The sequence below is a fragment of the Mustelus asterias genome, chromosome 2 (assembly GCF_964213995.1).
Source record: "Mustelus asterias chromosome 2, sMusAst1.hap1.1, whole genome shotgun sequence".
Lineage (NCBI taxonomy): Eukaryota > Metazoa > Chordata > Chondrichthyes > Carcharhiniformes > Triakidae > Mustelus > Mustelus asterias.
Window position 1 is genome coordinate 150,947,665 of NC_135802.1, and position 26,451 is coordinate 150,974,115.

The 26,451-nt window shown below is 42.4% G+C and overlaps 1 protein-coding gene across 2 annotated transcripts in view; it reads right to left on the reverse strand.

Moving 5' to 3' along the window:
- The window catches only part of exoc2 (exocyst complex component 2), a 268,711-nt gene that overhangs the window by 43,781 nt on the left and 198,479 nt on the right, over positions 1–26,451 (reverse strand). For both annotated transcript variants that reach the window (XM_078198474.1, XM_078198482.1), the window contains exon 23: positions 6,145–6,286. In XM_078198474.1, coding sequence (XP_078054600.1) covers positions 6,145–6,286 — 142 coding nt within the window. The remainder of the gene's footprint in view (positions 1–6,144; positions 6,287–26,451) is intronic.

The window sequence follows — 26,451 nt, forward strand, 5'->3', positions numbered from 1 at the left end:
ACAAGATGGTTTTCAAAGTTTGCCCTCTGGACCTGGAATGGGTACAATGGATTTAGCCGGATGAAACTGAGAATGAGAGAGATCAGTCCCTTGGAGGGATTGATGAAGCCTTGGTGATGAGCACATTTTGGAATAAAAATCTGAGGGAAGTATAAATTATCATTTAGAAAGCCATGGATTAATCAATGACAGTCAGCGTGGATTTTTTTTTCGATGCAAGGTCATGTCTGACTAACTTGATTGAATTTGTTTTGAGGAGATAACAAGGAGGGTTAATGAGAGTGGCAGACTTGGTGTATTCTACATGAATTCTAGCAAGGCTTTTGACAAAGTCCCACAGGGCAGATTAGTCCTAAAGGGGATGCGAGGGAAAGTGGCATTCCAAAGTTGGCCGACTGGCAGGAAGTAAAGGGTACAGTTGACAGATGGTCTTATGACTGAAAAGTTGTTACCAGTGGGGTTCCCAGGGTTCACCCTTGTTTCCATGGTACATATCAATGATTTAGACTTAAATATAGAAGACATAATTAACAAGTTTAAAGATTATACATGTGGCTGAGAGTGCAGAGGAAAGGTTTTATCTATTTATTAGTCACAAGTAGGCTTACATTAACATTAGACTGCAGGAAAATAGAAATGGACTGGTCAGGTGGGAAAGAAAGTGATAAATGGAATTCAGTCTGAAGAAGTTTGAGGTAACGCATTGAGGACCAACAAGCAAGGGAATACCCAGTAAATGGTGGGATACTGAGAAATGTAGAGTGCATGTCCACAGATCCTTGACAGGTAGATAGAATGGCCAAGAAAGCATGAGAGATATTTTCCTTTATTAGCCAAGCGCAAGTTCAAGGAAGACTTTGCCAGAACAAACATGCCATTAGGCCACAGCTAGAGATGTGACTGCACACTACAGAGGATGTAGGTGAGATTCAGGAAATCATAGAAATCATAGAAACCCTACAGTACAGAAAGAGGCCATTCGGCCCATCGAGTCTGCACCGACCACAATCCCACCCCTTTTTGCTGTGAGGCAAGATTGTATAGATAGCTTTGTTTCAGCTAATAGTGCCATGATGGGCAGAACAGCCTCTTTTGGATCCATAAACTTTCTGTGAGAGGACACAATGCAAAACTAGTGTGGTATCTAAAACTTATTTTAAAAATTCAATTGTTCAGATCTTAGGGGTCTGTTACACAAGAACATAAAAAAGAGACAGAGTACAGGAATGAGATAGAAAATCTGGTGAACTGTTGTGGCGACAATAATCTCTCCCTCAATGTCAACAAAATGAAGGAGATTGTCATCGACTTCAGGAAACATAGAGGAGAACATGCTCCTGTCTACATCAAGTTTTTAGATGTCCAGATCACCAACAACCTGTCCTGGTCCCCCCATGCCGACACTATAGTTAAGAAAGCCCACCAATGCCTCTACTTTCTCAGAAGACTAAGGAAATGTAGCATGTGAGCTATGACTCTCACCAATCTTTACAGATGCACCATATAAAGCATTCTTTCTGGTTGTATCACAGCTTGGTATAGCTTCTGCTCTGCCCAGGACCGCATGAAACTACAAAAGGTCATGAATGTAGCCCAATCCACCACGCAAACCAGCCTCCCATTCATTGACTCTGTTTCCACTTCCTGCTGGCTCGGCAAAGCAGCCAGCAGAATTAAGGACCCCACGCACCCCGGACATTCTCTCTTCCATCTTCTACCGTCGGGAAAAAGATGCAATAGCCTGAGGTCACGTACCAACCGACTCAAGAACAGCTTCTTCCCTGTTGCCATTAGACTTTTGACTGGATCTACCACGCATTAAGTTGATCTTTCTCTACACCCTAGTTATGACTGTAATACTACATTCCGCACTCTCGCTATGAACGGTATGCTTTGTTTGTCTAGCTTGCAAGAAACAATACTTTTCACTGTATACTAATAGGGCAGCATGGTAGCACAGTGGTTAGCACTGCTGCTTCACAGCTCCAGGGACGTGGGTTCGATTCCCGGCTTGGGTCACTGTCTGTGTGGAGTTTGCACATTCTCCTCGTGTCTGTGTGGGTTTCCTCTGGGTGCTCCGGTTTCCTCCCACAGTCCAAAGATGTGCGGGTTAGGTTGATTGGCTGTGCTAAAATTGCCCCTTAGTGTCTTGAGATGCGTAGGTTAGAGGGATTAGTGGGTAAATATGTAGGGATATGGGGGTAGGGCCTGGGTGGGATTGTGGTCGGTGTAGACTCGATGGGCCGAATGGCCTCTTTCTACACTGTAGGGTTTCTATGATTTCTATGACTAATACATGTGACAATAATAAATCAAATCAAATCAAAAAAGAGTTGTTCATTGTTTGGAGCACTCTGAAACTTACTGACGTGCTAAACAAATGCAATTGTTTTACACCTCAATAACCAAACATAGGAAATAGTGCAAGTCAGAGAAAAATCATAGAGAGATCATCATTACTTGCAGGAAGATCTTTAAAAATCTTTAAGTTATTATTCCACCATGGTCCTGCACAATCGTAACTTTCTAAACATGTGTTTTCATTTACTACCACTAGAGGACACTTCAAACCCCATGTGTGCAGAGTGTCCATTTGTTACGGGTTATGGTCACCAGATTACAGTAAATAGTCTCCCACGCACTGTTAATTGATTCACTATTCCAGTAATTTCCTCTTTCAGAATAGATGTACAAAGTTATGCAGAATCCTATTCACGGTAACATTTCAAACAGATAGCAGTCAAAAAAAAACATTGCGACCATTATGCAGAGATGAGATGCACAAGTTCTAGGAAGCAAAGATCCGTTTAACTTACCCTAAAAAAAAAGCAGCACGTTGCATTCATTTTACTTACCAACAACAGAATTAAAATTGACATTATTTAACATACACTGTACTGGAGATATCTTATGAAAAATATCTTCTCAAGTACTCAGAAGGTATGAGAATTCAGTTTATTCACGGATTTAAGACAAATTTTGAGCTTCTGCTTTTCATCCCACACAATTTTAATTGGTTACAAAATGTGAGGTTTTTTTTAAGCCTTTAAAAATTAAAATCTACGCAAATTGAGCAGAGGGCTTTCTAAATTACAAGACATGCCACAGAAGAAAAACTCCACATGAATCCACAGACGACTGCATTCGCAACTGAACAAATCTTACTGAAGTTTCACTTCATTTGTTTGGGGGGAAATCGGATGCGTAACAGGTACCTCTGCAAATTCACAAGGTGAGCATGGAACATGCATCAGGAATTTGGACGAAGCCAGCCCACAACTTCTGCCCCCTAAAACCAATGGTTGGAGAATTGTGGAGCAATACTCAAATTCTCAATGTGCTTTTGGTGTACAAATCTCCATGCCAGGGACAGGGCTCCGTGAGGTTAAAATTACCTCGTTAGGCCCTTTTACATCCCTTTTTCTAATAGGATTATTCTACTTCATAAAATGTATTTACTCCTTGAAATAAAATGTCACCGAAACAAAGAATAGGAAAAAAGAGTTGCATTTATATTGCATCATTTACGATCACTGGATGTCTCAAATCCCTTGACAACCAACAGATTATCTTTGACTGTCGTCACTGTTGCAATGTAGGAAATGCACAACAAACTACTACAAACAGCAATATGATAATGCCCAGATAATCCTTTTTTTTTGTTATGTTGACCAAGGAATAAATATTGGCCAAAACACTCCGTCCTTCTTTGAATTAGTGGCAATGGGATCCTTTAGATCCAGCTGAAAAATATGACTTCGGTTTAACATCTCATTCGAACGATACTACAGAGTACTTTACCAGAGAATCCCTACAGTGTTGAAGGAGGCCATTCGGCCTACTGAGTCCGCACCGTCTCATCAAAAGAGCATCTTATCCAAGCCAACACTCCGCCCTATCGCCGTAACCCCTCGCTTTTAACACGGCTAATCTACCTAACCTACACACCTTTGGGAACTAAGGGGAGAGTTAGCATGGACAAACCGCCTTTCGACTGTGGGAGAAAGCTGGAGCACCCAGAGGAAACCCATGCAGACATGGGGGGGAACGTACAAACTCCACACAGACCATGGCCAGAATCGAACCCGAGTCCCTGGCACTGTGAAAGCAGCAGTGCTAATCACTGTGTCACCGTGCTCCCCATTAGTTTCACTCCAATGGAATGTCAGCCTTGACTTTCATCTTCAAGTCCTGGAGTGAGACTGGAACCTCCTGACTTGGAGGTGAGAGTGCTACCAACTGAGCACTGGACAATATAACAATAGACCCAAATAAACCCTCTGGCACAATACTTCTGCCCGTCATGTGTGACATTCTTCAAAGTTAAGTTATCTGAATTGAGATTAGCCAAAAATTCTGCTTTTGGCTATCCACCTAATCAGAATTGCCAAAATAGAATTTATTTTCACAGCTTAGTAAATTAACATTTATATTAAACTCAAAGCATTAGATAAAAAAGTTATGAGACTATATATGAGGCGGTCCAGTGGTACAGTGGTTGGTACTGCTGCCTCACAGTGCCAGGGACCTGGGTTCGATTCCCGGCTTTGGTCACGTGCTGTGTGAAGTCTGCACATTCCCCCCGTGTCTGCATAGGTTTCCTCCGGGTGCCCCGGTTTCCTACCACAGTTCAAAGATGTGCAGGTTAGATGGATTAGCCAAGCTAAATTGCCCCTTAGTGTCCCAAGATGCATAGGTTATTGGAATTAGCGGAATAAATACTTGGGGTTACGGGATAGGGCCTGGGAAAGATAATAAGGTGGGTCGATACAGACTCAATGGGCCAAATGGCCTCTTCTGCACTGTAAGGATTGTATGATTTTTTGGGGGGGCCTGGTGTTTGGCTACAAAACTGCACCCGTGTAAGCTGTGTACTTACTCAACACCTTCTTAGGGTCATTTCCGAAGGCTGCGAGAGCTCCAATCCTAAATTGGGCTTTCTACCAGGAGCTTGCTAAAGAGAAGGGAATGTCTTACATAGCTGCAATTCTGAATAGGATATTGTGGGATCAGCATTTTAAGGTTGCTTGTTCGAAGACTGCCTAAGAAAAAGGCTGGCAAGAGCAAATGAAGAGGCAAGAAATGGAGAGGTGAAGCATTTAAAACCTCTTTACTGTGAAGTGGAAATATTGATACATTTGGTGTGAGGTTTGCCTGCGTGGTTGATCCAGAATAACAGGTCAATGCCAACTGGAAGAGTCAAATGGTTATTTTTAGCCTCTGTAATACTACATATTGACAAGGCATATTATACATTAGATCCCACAAAAGTAATCATGATATGTGCAACAAACTTACAACATAGAGATGACTGCTGCCATAATAGAGAATAAATGCTTGATACATTCTTACATCTCTCAGTCCACCATTTTAAAGGAGTGAACACAGTTGCTTGAATTGAGTTAATATCTGCATCAATTAAAAGGGAAATCTACAATAAATCATAAATGCTTGTCCAGTAATAAGGTCTAAATTGCAGTAACATCCAGGCTATATATCTGAACTGATATTATGCAAAGCACAAAAGATACTTCGCCTGAAAGTGCAGTAACTTATTAAATAATCTCTTGCGCAGCAATTATTCCTGTTCTACCTTATCAATATACTGCAGTTAAATTAATGAGGCTGCATTTGCTGCCGAGGCAGTTGGAGGGGTTGCATTCCCCACAAACAGAGTCGCTGAGCTCGTGACACCATTGCCAGTGATACTGCAGGTATCTGCCTGCTTCAAAGAACACAGATTGAACTAATTGTAACACAGAAAGCACAGTTTGTTTAAAACTTAGATAACTATTTAAAGTAGACGTTTTGTTTATTGAAGTGTTCAGATCAGTGAGTGGGAGGGACAGTGAGCGAAGAAGTGAGTGGGGCAGTGAGCGGTGAGTGAAGCAGCAAGTGGGACGGTGAGTGAAACAGCAGCAAGCGAAGTGACAAATGGCATGGGCATTCAATGGAGAAGGAATGCATAATGATGATATCAGCTGCCATCACGCTTGTACCTATGGGCAGAGTGGGTCTTGACTTCCTGTGCTTCAATGCGGTACATGGCAGGAGTTATAATGAATTAATTAAAGGTAGACATTTTACAGAAATTTCAAGTAGGTCAGCTTTCAGAGCTGCAGATTAGAGAAGAATACAACATACCTGTTGGTGCAAGACAGTCTTTCCAATCAAAATATCCAGCATAAATCCCAGGCTCTAGAGAACCAACAATCGGATCCGCTCTTAGTTCAATATATGTTTCGAAAAGCCTCTGGTCCAGGTGCTTCACTGCATCAATGCTAACCTGCAAATATGACATTGCATGACTTCAGAAGGTCTTCCAAAGAATAACAAAACATGCAAAGTTAGAAACAAATTCAGAAATGAATGGTTTCTGTCAAATGACTGGGACACAGTTATGGGGAACATAGCAACTCGATGAGTATCTGCGGACAGCACACCCAGTTGATGATTTGAATGCAGACCCATTGACAAAATTAAAAGCACGAAAGGCAGGCAAATTAAAACAATTGAAGAAAGCAAAAAGGTTAGTCTTAATATCTGTGATTTGCCAGTTTTGGATGGTATACGCCTGAACTTGTCAAATACATAGAAAATCCACTACACAGAAAGAAGTAATTCAGCCCATTTGATTTGATTTGATTTATTATTGTCACATGTATTAGTATACAGTGAAAAGTATTGTTTCTTGCGCGCTATACAGACAAAGCATACTGTACCGAGAGAAGGAAATGAGAAAGTGCAGAATGTCGTGTTACAGTCATAGCTAGGATGTAGAGAAAGATCAACTTAATGCGAGGTAGGTCCATTCAAAAGTCTGATGGCAGCAGGGAAGAAACTGTTCTCGAGTCGGTTGGTATGTATTGACTTTTGTATCTTTTTCCCGACGGAAGAAGGTGGAAGAGAGAATGTCCGGGGTGCGTGGGGTCCTTAATTATGCTGGCTGCTTTGCCGAGGCAAAGAAGGACATACAAGAAGGATGGGTCACAACTAAATTGGAAGGGCACGAATATCCTGGCTGGGAGTTTTGCTAGTGCAGTTCGGGTGGGTTTAAACTAATATGGCAGGGGGGTGGGGATCAAAAAATTATGTCTACAAGTGGAGAGGCTGGGGATGAGCTTGGGGCCAGAACAAGGCTGGCAAAGAAGAGGAGCACTCTGGGGGAGGATGACCTCACTGGGCCTGGAGGTCTGGAGTGCATCTACTTCAATGCAAGGAGCGTAGCAGGTAAGAAAGACGAACTTAGGGCCTTAATGCTGACGAGGAATTTGGATGTGGCTGCGGTGACAGAGACTTGGTTGAAAGAGGGACAGGACTGGCAACCTGAATATTCCGGGGTACAAGTGTTTTAGGTGAGACAGAGGAGGGGCCAAAAGAGGTGGGGGTGTAGCAGTATTAGTTAGAGAACATATTACAGCGGTGCAGAGGGATCGTGTAACGAGTCACTGTGGGTGGAGCTCAGAAACAGGAAGGGCGCAGTCGCTATGTTGGGGGTATACTACAGGCCCCCCAACAGCCCAAGGGAAGTGGAAGAACGGATATGTCAGGAGATAATGGATAGGTGCTTGGTCACAGAAGACAGAGGGTGGTAGTGGAAGAGTCTTTTTCCGGCTGGATGCCTGTGACTAGTGGTGTTCCGCAGGGCTCTGTATTGGGACCTCTGCTGTTTGTGATTTATATAAACGATCTGGAAGAAGGTGTAACTGGGGTGATCAGTGAGTTTGCGGACGACAAGAAAATGGCTGGACTCGCAGATAGTGAGGAACATTGTCAGAGGCTACAGAAGGATATAGATAGGCTGGAAATTTGGGCAAAGAAATGGCAGATGGAGTTCAATCCAGATAAATGCGAAGTGATGCATTTTGGTAGAACTAACGTAGGGGGGATCTATACGATAAATGGCAGAACCATAAAGGGTGTAGATACGCAGAGGGACCTGGGTGTGCAAGTCCACAGATCCTTGAAGTTGACGTCACAGGTGGAGAAGGTAGTGAATAAGGCATATGGCTTGCTTGCCTTTATAGGACGGGGCATAGAGTATAAAAGTTGTGGTCTGATGTTGCAGTTGTATAGAACGTTGGTTCGGCCGCATTTGGAATACTGCGCCCAGTTCTGGGTCGCCACACTACCAGAAGGACGTGGAGGCTTTAGAGAGAGTGCAGAGGAGGCTTACCAGGATGTTGCCTGGTATAGAAGGGCTTGGTTATGAGGAGAGATTGGGTAAAGTGGGGTTGTTCTCACTGGAAAGACGGATGATGGGGGTGACCTAATAGAGGTGTATAAAATTATGAAAGGCATAGATAGGGTGAACGGTGGGAAGCTTTTTCCCAGGTCAGTGATGATGTTCACGAGGGGTCATAGGTTCAGGGTGAGATGGGGGTGGGGGGGGCGGGTGGGGAGGTTTAACACGGATATCAGAAGGATGTATTTTATACAGAGGGGCCTGGAATGCGCTGCCGGGCAAGGTGGTGGAGGCGGACACACTGGGAACGTTTAAGACTTATCTAGATAGCCACATGAACGGAGTGGGAATGGAGGGATACAAAAGAATGGTCTAGTTTGGACCAGGGAGCGGCTCGGGCTTGGAAGGCCGAAGGGCCTGTTCCTGTGCTGTATTGTTCTTTGTTCTTTGAGGCAGCGGGAAGTGTAGACAGAGTCAATGGATGGGAGGCTGGTTTGCGCGATGGATTGGGCTACATTCACGACCTTTTGTAGTTTCTTGCAGTCTTGGGCAGAGCAGGAGTCATACCAAGCTCTGACACCAGAAAGAATGCTTTCTATGGTGCATCTGGTGCCTGTGTCAGCTGAAGAGGTGCAACCTTGCCTAACCTGCTGTTCAGCTCTTGGTTCATTGCCTTGTCAGTTACAGCACTTCAAGTTTAGGTGCAAGTATTTTTGCCTCGACCACCATTTCAGGCAATGAGTTCCATACCCCCAGCATGCTCTCTCTAGATACTTCTGCCAATCACTTTTCATCTAATTCCCCTGGCTACTGACCTCGCTTCTAAGTGAAATAGTTTCTTCCTATTTACGCTATCTAGACCCCTCAATTTTGTGTACCTCATTTAAATCTTCCCTTAGCTTTCTCTGTCCTAAGAAAACAATTCCAGCCTATATAATCCTTAAAATACTCCAATCCTAGCATCATCCTCCTAAATCTCCTCTAATCTCTCTCGTGTGGTCACATTATTCCTTATAGGCAATGACTAGAGCTGTGTGTATTCCTCTAGTTGTTGCCTTACTAGTGTTTATACAGCATAACCTCCCTGCTCTTATATTCGGTGCCCGAGTTAATAAAGAAAGTATCCTGTATGCCTTCTGAACCACCTTATCTACTTGTCCCTGCATGGATGCTAACCATTCTATATTGTGCTTCCAGCTTTTCTGCTTTTGTTTGACTTCCAACATCTGCAGTATTGTTCTTTTTAATTGGAAAGGAATATCTTTCATTCCGTCACTTTGAAATTTGCAACCACTATGAATAGATGGAAGTTTCATTGCTAGTTTAGCTTGGCTCCCTACTGTGCCCAGTGAATGAAACCAATCCAAAATTACAGATGAGAAAGTTGCTGAAATGTGCTAACAACCAAACATTCCTTCCTCACCAATGCCCGACTGAAACATATGCAAGAATTCTGAATGCACATTACCATGTCAACAAATTTGCCTAGTATCCTGAATAAAGGTCAGAAACAATATTCTGGACAATGTCTGCTATCCTGGAAGTTAATTTCCTGTGAACCAAGTAACTTTATTTCACAGCAAAAGCATAATACAAAGAAACCCAAAAATCCATTCTCGGCCAAATTGGTAGATGTCGAGAAATACTTAAGATTATGAAAGGAGAGAAAAGGGGAAAGGAGGGAGAAAAATGGATGAGTTACAATGGGTATTGGGGCGGTGATGGTCTGTGCAATCTAATGATATTTCTTTCTCAATAAACCACAGCTTACAAGTTATTTACATAGGATATATGGCACAGGAACTGGCCATTTGGTCAAACCACTTCATGCCAGTGTTTATGTTCCTGTCAAGCCTCCTCCATTTTTTCCTCATCTAAATCTATCATCGTAACCACCTATTTCCTTCTCCCTCAAATGCTTGTCTGTCTCGCTCCCCCTTCAATCAATTTACATATATATTATTTGCTTCAATTACTCCCTGTGGGAGCAAGTTCAACATTTTTACCACCAAGTAAAATTTCCCAATTGAATTTCTTGGTCACCAACATACTGACAATCTCTAGTTACGCTCTTCACCACAAGAGAAAGCATTCTCTCTGCATCCATTCTTTCAAAACCTTCCATAATTTTAAAGACTTCTATCAGGTCATTCTCTCAGCCTTCTTTTTTTCCCCCAAGAGTAGGGACCCACCCCACCTTGCCAATCCTTTGCTGATACATACACCCATGCCTTTCTGGTGACAAATAGTTGTGGCCAATGTCCATCAACTTTTAATTATTATTTCCGGGGTGCCTCCCTCTACATTGAAAAAACGGAGGTGAAATCAAAGCTTCAAATTAAAAAGAGGGCTATGGGTTGGCCAGGGTCTGCAACTGAGCAGAAGCTGACAGTCTTTTGTTTTTGCTGATGTGGTTCGAATCACAGATTTTAGTCAAGTGGTTGAACCATTCCATGTCCGATGAGTTTTAACTTGCTTTTACATTGTAGTAAGACCAGCGTTAATGTTAATGTTTCAGACTGCTGCAGCAATCTTGCTCATCAGTCTAAAAACTATGGGGGCGATTCTCCCATCCGGGAGACTTGAGCAGAGGCCATTTTGCGTGCTCCCCGCTGGGTGCCACGGCCTCCGCGAGTCTTCGGCAGCTGGATTTCCAGCGCCGTCAGCTCCGTGCCAGAAATCTGCGCGAAGCTGTATAAATTATGGTAATTTTCATTGCCGTACAATTTTAATATCCTTAGCAGGCCCGGGGCTGAAGACGCCGGCCCTGCCAGCCTCTCTTCCCCCCCCCACCACCTCCAGCAAAGTATAGCTCCCCACTTGTGGGGAGCTGGAGGCCCTACCCCCCCTGGAGTGCAGGAGAGAAATCGAAGCACCCAGACGGCACCGGGGGGGACAGGAGGACTGGCACTGCCTAGCAGCAAAGTGCCAGTGTCCAGGGGGCACCTGGGCACTGCATACCAGGCATAGGGCAGTGCCAAGGGACAGGGTCTCTGGGGGGAGATCGGTGGGGGCTGGGGGTCCCATTGCCACTCTGCATTTGGGCTGAGTGATGTGGAGATGCCGGCGTTGGACTGGGGTGAACACAGTAAGAGTTTTAACAACACCAGATTAAAGTCCAACAGGTTTATTTGGTAGCAAATGCCATTAGCTTTCGGAGCGCTGCTCCTTCGTCAGATGATCAGCTGTAAAGATTCGCAAACTAATCAGTATTGTATAACTTGATTTTGTGTCTCGGTGTGCCCTGTTTGAGAGCAGATATCCACTCCATCTGACGAAGGAGCAGCGCTCCGAAAGCTAATGGCATTTGCTACCAAATAAACCTGTTGGAGTTTAACCTGGTGTTGTTAAAACACTTACTTTGGGCTGAGTGACAGAGGGAGGGAGGGAGGCCGGCCAGCGATTGGGGCTGGCCATCGGTGTAGGGGGGTGGATGTCAACCTGTTGGGAAGGTTGGGGGCTGTGTGGGGGAGGCGGGGGGGGGGAAGAGTGTCAAAATCGGGAGATAGGGCTGCGGGGGAGGGTGGGGGGGCAAGGCTAACCCAGATACATTCAGGGACTCAGCGATCGAGCCATGGGCGGGGGTGGGGAGCAGAGGTCACATGGCCGGTGATGCCGGGCTCGTAGGGCTGGCCAGCGATTGGGAAGCCGGCAGACAGGGACCATTGCACATGCAGTGTCGACATTGACAGATTGGCGCATGCATAGCGGTCCGCTCAACCCGAAAAAGGTGCTGCCGGCCTCTCCAGCTGGAATAGGCCCCGCCAACAGATTTTTGAACTGATTCATGCGAGTGCATTCTGCAGTGTACAGAGCGTGGGAGATTCATTCTGAAAGTTCCGCTGAAAGAAAAAAGGTGATTTACTCCAGTTTTTACACGCATTCGATACTTAGAATTTTTTGGGGAGAATTGCCCACCATGACTTTGAATCTCACTCCTGGACGTGAGCACATAATCAGAGTTAACGTTTCAGGGCAATATTGAGCAAGTGCTGCATTGTCAGGGGTGCCAAACTTCACAAGAGATGTTAAATTATGAAAGTTAAGATTGCATTGTTTGTAAACGGCCAGGAACGTCAACATCCAACTTTCAACCACAACAGTTTAACTATTTTATTGCAGCACGGTGACACAGCACCAGGGACCTGGGTTCGATTCCTGGCTTGGGTCACTGTCTGTGCAGAGTCTGCACGTTCTCCCCGTGTCTGCGTGGGTTTCCTCCGTGTGCTCCAGTTTCCTCCCACAGTCCGAAAGAAGTGCTGGTTGGGTGCATTGGCCATGTTAAATTCTCCCTCAGTGTACCCGAAAAGGTGCTGGAGTGTGGCGACTTGGGGATTTTCACAGTAACTTCATTACAGTGTTAATGTAAGCCTGCTTGTGGCACTAATAATTAAATAAATTATAAATAAAAAAATAATAAAATAAATATTGCTATTTTTAGGGCCTTTTGTACAAATAGGCTGTTGTATTTGCCTACATAACAATAGTGATTGCACTTGTTAAATAAGTTGTGTAAAGCACTTGAGACGTTTTGAAGGGATGCCACAAGTTGTAATATAAATGCAAGCATTTTTTTGTTTTAAACTCCCACAGAGATGTTACAGATGTGGGTAGGAACATTACCACATTGATTCGAGGTTTTTTTTCATACTAAGATTGGCAACCGGGTACTTCAGCTTGTTGGAGGAGAGCTGTGTTATATAAGTTTCAGGAGTTTTCACGCTCTATTGCCACAAAAGAGGCAATCTGGAACAGCTTTTTTTCCCCAGGTAATTAAGATAAGTGGATATCCACAAGAAAGTAGGGTAGGTAAAGAATAGAAAACTTTATTATAAACACCAACAATTAAACCTGATCAGATTGCAGAAGTGGGTGGCACAGTGGTTAGCAGTACTGCCTCATGGTGCCAGGGACCCGGGTTCAATTCCGGCCTTGGGCCACTGTCTGTGTGGAGTTTGCACGTTCTCCCCATGTCGGCGTGGGTTTCTTCCCGGTGCTCTGGTTTCCTCCCCCAGTCCAAAGACTGGGGCGGCATGGTGGCTCAGTGGTTGGCACTGCTGTCTCACAGCGCCAGGGACCCGGGTTTGATTCCCGCCTTGGGTCACTGTCTGTGTGGAGTTTGCATGTTCTCTCTGTGTCTGCATGGGTTTCCTCCGGGTGCTCCAGTTTCCTCCCACAGTCTGAAAGACGTGCTGGTTAGGTACATGGACCCGAACAGGCACCGGAGTAACTTCATTGCAGTGTTAACGTAAGCCTTACTTGTGACTAATAAATAAACTTTAAGATGCGCGAGTTAGGTTGATTGTCCATGCTAAATTGTCCCTTAGTGTCAGGGGGACTAGCAGGGTAAATACGTGAGGTTAAGGGGATGGGGCCTGGGTGGGATTGTTGTAAGTGCAGGCTCGTTGAGCCAAATGGCCTCCTTCTGCGCTGTAGTGATTCTATGATTTCTGTATTGGGTGACAGAGTAATGAAATGTTGGTTTCATCTCAGCGCTACAGCTGTGGAATAAGTCTCTAAAGATTCATAACGTACCCTCATTCTGTAGCTATTTCCATCGATTTTCATAGAAATGTTACATCTGCATGTATTTCACATCTACAAATTTTACTTCTCGTTGTCACATACTTCTGGTCACATGGTTCATTGAATCCTGCAAGATCAATGTTAACGTGTCGATACAGCAAGCAGCGAGGAAGACAAATGGCATGTTGTTAGCCTTTGTTACAAAAGGGTTGCGCAAGAGTAAGGCCTGCTGGAATATTGCATACAGTAGAGTTTTGAACCCTTATCTAACAAAGGGGATGCAACAAAGGTCCACTTCATTGACTCCTGGAGTGAGGGGGCAGTTCTATGAGAAGAGTTTGAATAGAAGGGGCCTAAATTCAGTGGCATTCAGAAGAATGGGGAGCAATCACATCGAAATACATTAAATTCTTAGGGTGCCATCTTGCCGGCTGTTCACGTCACGCTCCCACTGCAGCGAGGTTGGAGAATTTGGTGCCCAGCCAAATCTTCGTTCGCTGCAATGCAATTGGAAAAAATCCGCCACCGTGGACGGTGATAACATTCTGGTTCTACTATCTACCCTGTCACATCATCTAAGAGGAAAGCTAAGAGGCTTTTTCCATTGATTAGAGAGTCCTGAAATAGGAGTCGTAGGGTGGAATTTTGCCACCTCTGAAACCTTGCTGCTAGCGGGTGTAAAAGTGGATTCTGACCTAAGTGTTGGTTGGCCACATAATATTGTAACCTTACAGGGAGGTGGCCATTTATGAGGCCTCGTGTTCATTCACCCAAGGACAGCAGGTGGGTTCCCGAGATGGGATATCCATTCAGAGACCTGAAGCTGTGGACGAGAGCAGAAAATATCGTGACATGGCCGAAGTTGTGCTTCAAGTCAACCCAAAAGCGGGAAACAATTGTAACCCCCCCGCCCTCACCCGACACCCCCAGTCATTTGCATATTATTATAGTGTCCGTAGGCCAGAATCATACCCCCACGTCAGAGAATGCGTCCACGGCAGCCTGATGCATGACTGGCCTCAGGAGGCGTGCAGCTGGTGAGCAGAACTCCGAGGGGGGTGGTCAGAGATGAGCACTGCGTTCAGAGGGTGAGTGGGTTGTGCCAGGTTAACACCAGAGGGTGCTAGGGTAATGCAGGGAGTGCAGGTTTAATGCCGGGGGGCTGCCGCTGGGTGAACAATGTTTCCTGGTGTGCATGCTATGTGCTGGGATGGTCCTTAAAAATGGCCCAGATAATTAAAGCACTGAGTTGATGGTGTGGCAGAGCAATCAGTGGCCGCCTGCCAATGATACATCATGGAACCCCTGCCTGTCCTCTTTCTCTTAAATTCCACGGTGGGCTCCATTGTTTTTTCCCACCGGCCATCGGGCTTTGCTGATATCAGAGAAAATCTCGCCCAAAGAGACACCACAGCTGCCTGGTCATTATTGTGGAGGGAGAAGGCACACAGGGATGCTCTGGTCACAATGATTAAACGAAAGTTGGATGTACACTTAAGCTTGCAGGGCTGTGGTAATAAAACAGATAAATGGGGCTGACTAGACTGCTCTCCTGAGAGCTAGCATGGATGCGATGAACTGAATGGTCTCTCTCTGTACTGTAATGAATCTATGACTCAAAGCGAAAAGATGATCCCATCGAAAATAATTTTTGATCTAAATTTAACGGGAACTTAACTTGCTAGATCATTCGATACATATATAAAAATACCCCGAGAAACATAAAGCAACTCATTTAATGTATTACCACTGATTTGTAAGTAACAACAGGATTTTGAGCAACATGAGAGAAAGAGATACTTTTGATATGAGCCAATGACTATAAAAGGTCTTAGCCAGTTCAGGAATTTCACTGATGGGTTAACATCATCACATTCCATTAAGCTACCCATTTTAATCATTATCTTTTACATCAAATGATTGCAAGCTTTGTTTACAATTCATCGCTATCATTAAAACATTTTGACAACCACAAACTAACACTGCTTTCTGTTTATGTTATTTCACCAAAGCTCTTCTCCAAATTATTCCTGTTCTAAGTTCTCCAGCTTGACTGATGATTAGGTTAAACAAGAAATCCAAGGAAATCCCACAGCTTTTGACTGACCATTCGATTACTTTAAAATTCATGTTTCCAGAAAAATAATTTGAAGGGTCAACATTCATTCATTAAAAAAAATGCACAGGACCAACACATCAAGTGCAAGTAGTGTTATTTCTATCATGGAATGCCATTCTGTTTTCAGCAACTTTCAATGTAAATTTCTAAATGGGCAGCATGCTCACAATGCTGAACACAATCTGGCAATCTAAAGCTGGATGAATCAATTTTACTGTAAACTGGAGTGCAATTTTCCACACTTTATCTAAACTGTTCATAACAAATAGTCAGCAGCTCGTGTCTAAAATATGGTACTGATAACTAGACTCTGAGCAAAAAATCACCGGTTTTCATGAAAGACAAACACATTTACTTGAATCTGGATATACTTCCAATAAAAAAGTAACCAACTGAACAGTCACACAGGATAATCAAAACCACAAACAATGACTAAACTCTGACGGAAAGCAATTTAGCAAAGCTAACAACCAAATAGAAGTTGGGCAAAACAACATTGGTGGCATAATGATAGACAACTATCAACTCTACAGATACTGCACCACCCTTTAAGTTACCTATATATACCATGCCTTCTGTGCTTAGATAGAACAACAGCATCTTTCTCATAAAATCATGTTTAGATAACATCTTTTGGAATCTAAATTCCAAATGTACTGCTGCAAACGTTCCAGGGTAAAAATTACAAATCAGCAGAAATGTATGCCAGAAATCTTACAATTAAAATTAGTTCTCAAACGGAGGAAATACAGTAGAATCACAAAACATCAAAAAGAAATCCAATTTGATTTGATTAATTATTGTCACATGTATTAGTATACAGTTAAAAGTATTGTTTCTTCCATGCTGTACAGACAAAGCATACCATTCATAGAGAAGGAAAGGAGAGAGTGCAGAATGTAGTTTGACAGTCATAGATAGGGTGTAGAGAAAGTTCAAAAGTTTGATGGCAGCAGGGATGAAACTGATCTTGAGTCGGTTGGTATGTGACCTTAGACTTTTGTATCTTTTCCCTGTCGGAAGAAGGTGGAAGAGAGTATGTCCGGGATGCGTGTGGTCCTTAATTATGCTGGATGCTTTTCCGAGGCAGCGGGAAGTGTAGGCAGGGTCAATAAATGGGAGGCTGGTTTGCGTGATGGATTGGACTACATTCATGACCTTTTGCAGTTTCTTGCAGTCTTGGGCAGAGCAGGAGCCATACCAAGCTGTGATATAACCAGAAAGAATGCTTTCCATGGTGCATCTGTAAAAGTTGGTGAGAGTCATAGCTAACATGCCAAATTTCCTTAGTCTTCTGAGAAAGTAGACACATTAGTGGGCTTTCTTAACTGTAGTGCCGGCATGGGGGGGGATCAGGACAAGTCCCGCGCACACGTAGCAACATTTTTCATACAAAAGTTGAATGGATTAAAAGTTTAAATCCAATCTTTATTAACATGCAGCAAAGTATTGCTCGAAAACACAGTTATTATTTTTGAAAGAGAAACAACTGTTGGCTTAGCGAGTTTACATAGAGTTGTTGAGTTCCAGAGATCAGGAAGCGCCCAACTGCTGGCTTGTGTTGAGTGGTTTCTCCCAGCAAGTGACCCACATGGGCACCAAACTGGATCCAGTGCTATGAAGTTAGGAACAGTAGGTTAAAAAAGCGAGAGTTGCCATTTATGATCACCTTGCAATGATGTGCGCTGGAGTGTGTGTGCATTTGAAAGGAGTGCGAGGACAGAATTAAGCTCAGACTTCAAGACTCACACTGAAACTATTCAAGTAAAGGTTGTAAGTGAACCTAATTTTCTGGTGGGGTGGACGCGAGAGTGGAAACCGACTCTAAAGCTTGGTTATGTTCTACATCATAAATCAAAGAAGCATTAACATTAGGTAGCAGAACTATTTCTCAGCAGGAATCAGCACCTTCGGAAAACAAGGAAGATTTTATGTAAATGACTTCAGGAGATACACCCTTCAAAAAAAAACAATGTAATTCAAAACAAACAAAATCAGAAAGAAACAAGGTAATATAGTACCTTCTAACATATAAACACTGATGAAACCTGAAAACTTCTTGTTCTATATGGTTAATACCTATTAGATTAAACTATCAGGGAAACCTCTCTTCAGGCAATGATCGTAAGTGGATTGATTGCACTTTAAATTCAACATTTCTGGTAATGTCTAAATACAAGATAGGATTTTTATTATTAATACATTATACAGAGAGTTAGTATTAGATCTAGCCATGCATCCAAAGATTCAATGGATTAATTTGGGGTCCAGAGGCAAAGATTCAAGGTATCCAAACATGAAGATCTAGCAACACAATAAAGATAATGCAATATCATGCTTGTTCACTGGATCTAGTTTTCAAATGGCGTAAATTATGTCATATACACAAAGCGCAATAACATATTTGGGGGACAATGTTATTAGCAGACCAAATCTTTTGCTCGTGAATGGGATGCAGGATTCCTGAAAACCGACCAGAGGTCTGAGCAGACTTGTCATTTTAGGAACATAGAAGAAATCCTCAAAATATTTCTGAAAAATATTGATGATGTAACTAGATTTTGTTTAATGAAAGTTTAAGCCAAATGGCCTCCTTCTTCACTGTAACAATTCTGTGTTTCTGTGACATCAATGATCAGTAAAAATAAGATTTCTGCTATTTATAGTCAAAAAAACTCAATTATAATTTTCCCTCCACGGCCCTGCCCCTCCCTATTGATGTAAGCTCCTCCAACCCTATAATGTATAAGAGTGCCTACTTTTATACAAATCCTTAAATTCTTGCATCACCAACACTCCCTGGATAACTTTATGAAAAGCGAATTTCAATTAAAATCCTAGATCTTATTTAAGTTTCATTTCAATATTGCCAATGTTTTGTTAAGTCCCCCCATGTCTCACATTGTATGTATTACAAAAAACAGAATATAGAAAAAACATTAAAATATCACCAGAACATTCACATCACGACCAACACATCAAATAAGAATTTAAAGGAATTTAAAGCTCATGATATTTTCACACATAAAAGTGGTTAGCACTGCTGCTTCACAGCTCCAGGGTCCTGGGTTCGATTCCCGGCTCACTGTCTGTGTGGTGTTTGCACATTCTCCTCGTGTCTGCGTGGGTTTCCTCCGGGTGCTCCGGTTTCCTCCCACAGTCCAAAGATGTGCGGGTTAGGTTGATTGGCCAGGTTAAAAAAATTGCCCCTTAGAGTCCTGGGATGCGTAGGTTAGAGGGATTAGCAAGTAAAATATGTGGGGGTAGAGCCTGGGTGGGATTGTGGTCGGTGCAGACTCGATGGGCCGAATGGCCTCCTTCTGCACTGTAGGGTTTCTATGATCTTGTTTGTTCTAAAATATTTATATGAACAAATTTGCTGATTGCATAAAAGCTTTACTAATGATAATTATTTATTACATACCTAAATTATTATACTTTTTTCTTTATATGTCTAATATAACATTTATCTACATTATGTTTTTGTACCTATAAAACAGCAGTTCTTTGTTGAATTTTGCCAATTAATAAGAACTGACAAAAATATTTTCTACATAGCTAGAACAAAGTAATTTCAATATTGCTGTCTAACTGACAGATTCTCCCAAACTCGTTTTGTATACTTCTGACACTGTTCACTTCTGAAATTTATGAACATTTACTTAAAATAGCCCATAAAATACAACAAACAAGCATCTTGTGTGCCCTTCCTGTCAGATAGATGCAAAAATAAATGATAGTGTGACACAGCAGATAACCCGTATTTGCTCAACAGTTAAACTCAATTGGAAAGAATTAGTGATGAATATTTGTGTTAACGTGGGCTACATACTGGAAGTTCAACTACTGGGAAAAACAGTTCTCATACAAAATAACTACTAACCACCTGCTTAACCTATACCAGATCCTGTTATTATCACTATGATTATCACACATTTACTTTGATGAAAAGGTAATTGTTAAACCATTGTCATTCTTAGTGGTGTGAATCAGGAAACCCACCAACCACGACCTTCAGTGGAAAATATGTCGTCGGAGCAGAACAGGCACTGTAGACAAACCTATTTTTCTGGGGGAGAAGGGGGAATCCCGTATTGCTTCTACCTTACTCTAAAGTTTGGTTATGTTCTACATGATAAATCAAAAAGCATTACTAATATGATTCTTAGATCTTCATAGCGCCAGCCACTAAAATGCAATATCCCCTTTATGCAGAGGATCTTTGTTAAATCCTGTCCACAATTATTGACTACACAACACATGAATAATTAATCCCTGACTGTGCTACTTAAGACAATGGATTGGAGGAGAATGAATCATACTTATAGCTTATGACTAATGTTTTTCTTCTAACCTGAAACACAGTGGCTTTCCTGACATTTCCTTGGGTGTTTTTACGGAGCATCTACTGTAACATTTGTCAGCTCATTCATTCATACAGGATGTGGGCATCGCTGACAAAGCCTGTATTTATTGCCCATCCCCAACTGCCCTCGAGGAGGTGGTGGCGAGCCACTTTCTTGAACCACTGCATTCCACAAGGTGAAGGTGCTTCCACAATGCTGCTGGGGAGGGAATTCCAGGATTTTGACCCAATGGCGATAAAGAAACAGCAATATGTTTTCAAGTCAAAAACAATTTGGAGGTGAGCTTGCCATGGTGGTGATGTTCTTAAAAGCATTCTGCCATTCTATTCTAGGTGATAGAACGTCATGAGACTAGAAGATGATGTTGAAGTTTTTTTAATTCAGCACAGGCTATGATCCTCTTTAACATCCTGACTGTAGTACTGAAGGTGAGTGTTCTGGGCCTAGCTATGTCCTTAGCAAACTGTTCAAGTACAGATACAACACTGGTACCTACCTGACAGAGTTGAAAATTGCCCAGGTATGTCCACAGAGAAGCAGGACAATTGAAGTCTACTCTCACTCATCAAAGTGGTGGGAGGTGTCACTAATAGTGCTATAAAGCGGCATTTCTTCAGCAATAGCATGCTCAGTTTAGATTCTGCCAGAATCACTCAGCTGTAGCCCTCATCACAGCTTTGATCCAAATATGGACAAATGTGCTGAATCCCAGAGGTTAGGAAAGAGTGACTGCCCTTGATATGAAGAATACATACAACATGACTGTATGGGGCAGACTCTATGGACAAGCTAGTAATTTCATGTACAATATTTTGAAATATTTACCACATTAAAGCTATCAAACAACACATCGACCTGATTGAGATTCCCCCACTTAACTATTGTATGTCTAATGTTGAGTTAGCCTTATCCACCTCACAGCTGAACTCCTTTGGGATCAAAGCTGTAAAATTTCAGCAGACGCTCACCAATGCTGATGTGTAGCTTGGTATCAAAACCAAAAGAACAACATAAAATTTTAAGATAGTTGTTTTGACTGTAGCTCAACAAAACTAATAAGTATGCAAGTATCTGGGTGCGTGGATCAGTGTGGGGTTCCGTTATGCAAAATGACCAATCCAAGAATTTGAGTATTATTCATCCTTGAAGCATCAGCCAGAAGGATTTTAATATACAAACCTGTGAAACATGCCTAGCAATTCCTATGATGAAGTTAATGAGGTGCAGGGCAGAGATGCCTAATGACTACATCAATCCTAATGGCATAATCCAAAACTACTGCTTTTGCATAATTAAATAATCTATGTTAATCAGGACGACAGTGCAACTAACGTTGACTATACCATCTCAACATTCAAATCGTGATATCCTCAGCATGTTGACTCATTATGAGTAAGAGAAATATCTGTCGATGAACTATCAAATGCAAGTAAAGCTTCTTGCACTGTACTGAAATGTCCATCTTATCAACAGAAATTTCTGGAAACTACAATGAAAGTCACAAAGGCGGAAGGGTTCTCATTGATCAGAAAATGATTCATCTTTATGAAGAAGAGGGAAAACGTCACCACCCACCATGACCTTTTCTTTCTTCGAAAAACTCCCTAAACAATGATGTCGCTATTGCTGCTATATTAAATGGCCAAAATATTATGGGAGACTGCTCCCTTTTGCAATAATGTTGTCAAGAAAATATCTGCTTAACTACACTACTCTCTATGACTATCCTTTTTACTCCCCCAACTTCAATGGTCCCTTGCACCATAGTATTTTGGTTAGTTTGTTCATCCCGCTGTAGTCACTGCTGTGTCTTGGTTGAAGATGGAGCTGTAGTTTTCAAGGGCAGCGGCTGGGTTTTATGTGGGGGAAAGGAATGACGGCTGATTTGAAAGGCTGCGGACAGTACAAGAAGAGAGGAGACGATTTATATCAGCTCACATATACCATATGGTCACACCATATGAAGATACCATGCTGATCCAATGGGTTTGCAGTGGGAGTACTGCAAATTGGCGTCATACTGAACAATGTATCTTATGTGACTATTCCATGAAATTTCCTAAAGCACATCCATTTCTAACAAACAAAGCAATACACAACTCAAACATCACATGACTGGAAATATATTCGTCACACTTTCATTTGTCACTCCTTCCTGCATTCAGGTGCTTTATTAAACATATTCATAGCTTGACAAGAGCCGAGGAGTTGAAAAAGACATGGCACAAGCAGACCTTTGTGACATATATGCATCTTTTGGGAGGTTCATATTTCTTTGTCCAATCCTGTTCTAATATTCAATAAATTTAAACACCATAATTAAGGGAAACAAATTGGTGCTTTCTGTGGTTGCAGACAAAAATCCAGGATATCATTTTGTTGCCCTGGTACTAAGGTCAGGGATATCTCTAAGCGGGATGTCACCAATGTCAATAAGGGCGGCACGGTGGTACAGTGGTTAGCACTGCTGCCTCACAGAGCCAGGGACCCAGGTTCGATTCCCAGCTTGGGTCACTGTCAGTGTGGAGTCTGCGCGTTCTCCATGTGTCTGTGTGGGATTTCTCCGGGTGCTCCAGTTTCCCCTCTCAGTCAGAAAGATGTGCTGGTTAGGTGCGTTGCCCATGCTAAATTCTCCCTCAGTGTACCCGAACAGGTGCCGGAGTGTGGCGACTAGGGGATTTTCACAGTAATTTAATTGCAGTGTTAATGTAAGCCTACTTGTGACACAAATAAATAAACTTTAAACTAAAACAACTGGGATCGCAACGCATACCCTTTTCTCTGCATTTGTTAACTAAGTGGTCTATGGATTCTGTAGACTGCTTTCAAATTAATGCACACTAGCCTATGAATATGGACGTTTAACCGGATTCTGAACCAGTCTCCAATGTAATCTTTTGGGGATCCAATCCCTGTGCTTGGCTCAAAGAAAAAGTGAAACTAAGATTGAATCACACGTCACATTTCCCTTCTAGTGATGTCATGCTTGTATATCACAACACCATGGTAATTTGAGGTAGACTAGACACACTTCAAGATCAAAGTGGTGTCCTGAGGCCTATTAATGAGTTTGCATGATATACAGTGGGCAATGATCTGATCAGGAAGCCATAATCCTGCAGGGTGGCTTTGATGCGGCCTACTGATGTGTCTGGATGCCAGGTGGGTACAAATTATGGTTAAACAAAGGCCATAGAATATAACTGTGTTTTCAAAAGAAACTTCACAGAACAATACGATTTGTCCACACAGTAAGCCAACCCAATTTCCTAAAAAGGCTGAATGTATCAGAGACCTCTACTGCGGTTGAAGAAAGGAGTTCCTGCAAGTTGGTTGAAGGAGATCGCAAAGAAAAAGAGAGAAACCAACTGATAATCAGGAAGAGAGTTTATACAGCCACAGGAGAAGGCCACTTTGGGTGATTGTGTGAGCACGGTTAATAGCATAATCCAGTTTGCTAGCACTGAAACATTCATCTGCCTGAAATAAGAGCAGCACAGAGAAAAGTCTGGCAACCAGTCCTCCTTAACATATAAGTGTTAAAAGTGTGACAAAAGGAGACCAAATCGGTTCTAAAAAGGTCCTATGGAAGTATGGAGAACGCATGGAGACAATAGGCATGGTTGAGGCACTAAATGAATACTTTGCATTTGTTCTAAGGAAGATGGCAAATTCATAGTGAGGAGGAGATTGTGGAGGCACTGGTTGGTCTACAAAATTGATAAAGACTAAGTACTAAAAAGGCTGGTTGTACCTAACTGTTGATAAATCACAGGATCACATCAGATAGTCATGGAGTCATAGAGGTTTACAGCATGGAAACAGGCCCTTCGGCCCAACTTGTCCATGCCACCTTTTTTTTTTTAAAACCCCTAAGCTAATCCCAATTGCCTGCATTTGGCCCATATCCCTCTATACCCATTGTACCCATGTAACTATCTAAATGCTTTTTAAAAGACAAAACTGTACCCTCCATTACTACCTCTGGCAGCTTGTTCCAGACACTCACCAACCCCTGTGTGAAAAAATTGCCCCTCTGGACACTTTTGTATCTCTCACCTTAAACCTATGCCCTCTAGTTTTAGACTCCCCTACCTTTGGGAAAAGATATTGATTATCTAGCTGATCTATGCCCCTCATTATTTTATAAACCTCTATAAGATCACCCCTCAGCCTCGTACGCTCCAGAGAAAAAAGTCCCAGTCCATCCAACCTCCCTTTATAACTCAATCCATCAAGTCCCGGTAGCATCCTAGTAAATCTTTTCTGCACTCTTTCTAATTTAATAATATCCTTTCTATAATAGGGTGACCAGAATTGCATACAGTATTCCAAGTGTGGCCTTACCAATGTCTTGTACAACTTCAACAAGACATTCCAACTCTTGTATTCAATGTTCTGACCGATGAAACCAAGCATGCCGAATGCCTTCTTCACCACTCTGTCCACCTGTGACTCCACTTTCAAGGAGCTATGAACATGTACCCCTAGATCTCTTTGTTCTGTAACTTTCCCCAATGCCCTACCATTAACTGAGTAAGTCCTGAGTAAGTACGGACTGAAATTGAACTAATTCGAACTAATTTGAAGAGGTAACGAAGAGGCTTGATGAATGCAATGGTTTTGATGTGGTGTACATGGACTTGCAGAAAGCATTTAATAAAGTAACACATGACAGCCTTGTCAGCAAAATTGAAGCCCAAGGATTAAAGGACAGTGAAAACAGGGGTGCAAAGTTGGCTAAGTGACAGGAAACAGATGTGGTGAACAGTTGTTTCTCATTTGGAGGATAGTGTACAGTGGAACTCCCAAGAAGGCACAAACAGGCTGGTGGTTTGGACAGACACGTGGCAGATGAAATTGAGGGAAGGGCAGGTTGAGAGGAAGTTTGATAGAAGTGTTCAAAATCACTTGGGGGCGAGTAGAATCGCTCTTGCAGAGAGCCGGCATATAGACTGCCCTCTGTGTTGTAACCATTCAATGATTCTGTGATATGAAATGTTTTCAAAACTCATTTAACACAGAAATCTAGACAAACTCCAGTTCACCCAGGAAAGTAAGTGATCAAGAGAGGAAGTGGCTTTGTCAGACATGATACGAAAATAGTTCATAGATATTCTCCAGAGGAAAAAAAACATGTACAAAATTGTTTTCTACAAGAAATCAGATTAATTTAATAATTCAATGGTCAAAATGATATGATTATTTATCGATATATCTAACTGTTGATATTTCCTGTAACGGATAATCATGTTTTCAGAAAAGCAGAACCGTTAAACGTTCAGTGATTACGTACTAAATCATTCACCTGACATTAAAAATACCAGCATTTTTATATAATTCGTAGATCTACATGACAAACCACAGCTCTGAATAATGAAAGTGCATCATGGATGCCGCTGGACAGTCATATAACTTATATACAATGATACATATCAGCAGTTTCGTTGCATCTAACCTTTGTGAAGAAAATAAAAAAATTACAGGCTATGGGGGAAAAACAGGAAAGTTTGATTAGTTGAATAGATTTTAAAATGTTTACAACCTTTTGCAAAAAGCAAGTGGCCTTTTTCTATGCTGTTTGATTCTAAAGTGCCTAAATCCTTAATCATTGGGACAGCATGATGGCACAGTGTTTAGCACTGCTGCCTCACAATGCCAGGAGCCCGGGTTCAATTCCGGCCTTGGGTCACTGTCTGTGTGGAGTTTGCACGTTCTCCCTGTGTCTGCATGGGTTTCCTCCGGGTGCTCCGGTTTCCTCCCACATTCCCTAAGACGTGCTGGTTAGGTGCATTGGCCACGCTAAATTCTCCCTCAGTATAGCCGAACAGGCGCCGGAGTGTGGCAATTAGGGGATTTTCACAGTAACTTCATTGCAGTGCTAATGTAAGCCTATTTGTGACTAATAAATAAACTTTAACCTCAGAGCTAAGCCTCCCAGAGAACATCACATAGGTTTTAAAACAAAAAAACAAAAATCCAGCATAGTTATCACACGAGGCAACTATAGATTTTGGGGTTGTTTCTGACTGGCTTTCTTCCGGCATGGTTTGTTGGAAGTGGACACTACCAACTCCTGCAGGCTGTGCGCTCAAAACAGCTCCATGCCTTAGGGTGAACTTGCCTCTGGTGTGGTGTCTTTTCCTATTGATCTTCCCTCATCTGAACGAACCTCTCAGAAGCTACTCTTGATTACCTTTATTACATGCCCACCTTTTATGAGGTACGTGTGAAATTCACCCCCATCTTCCTTT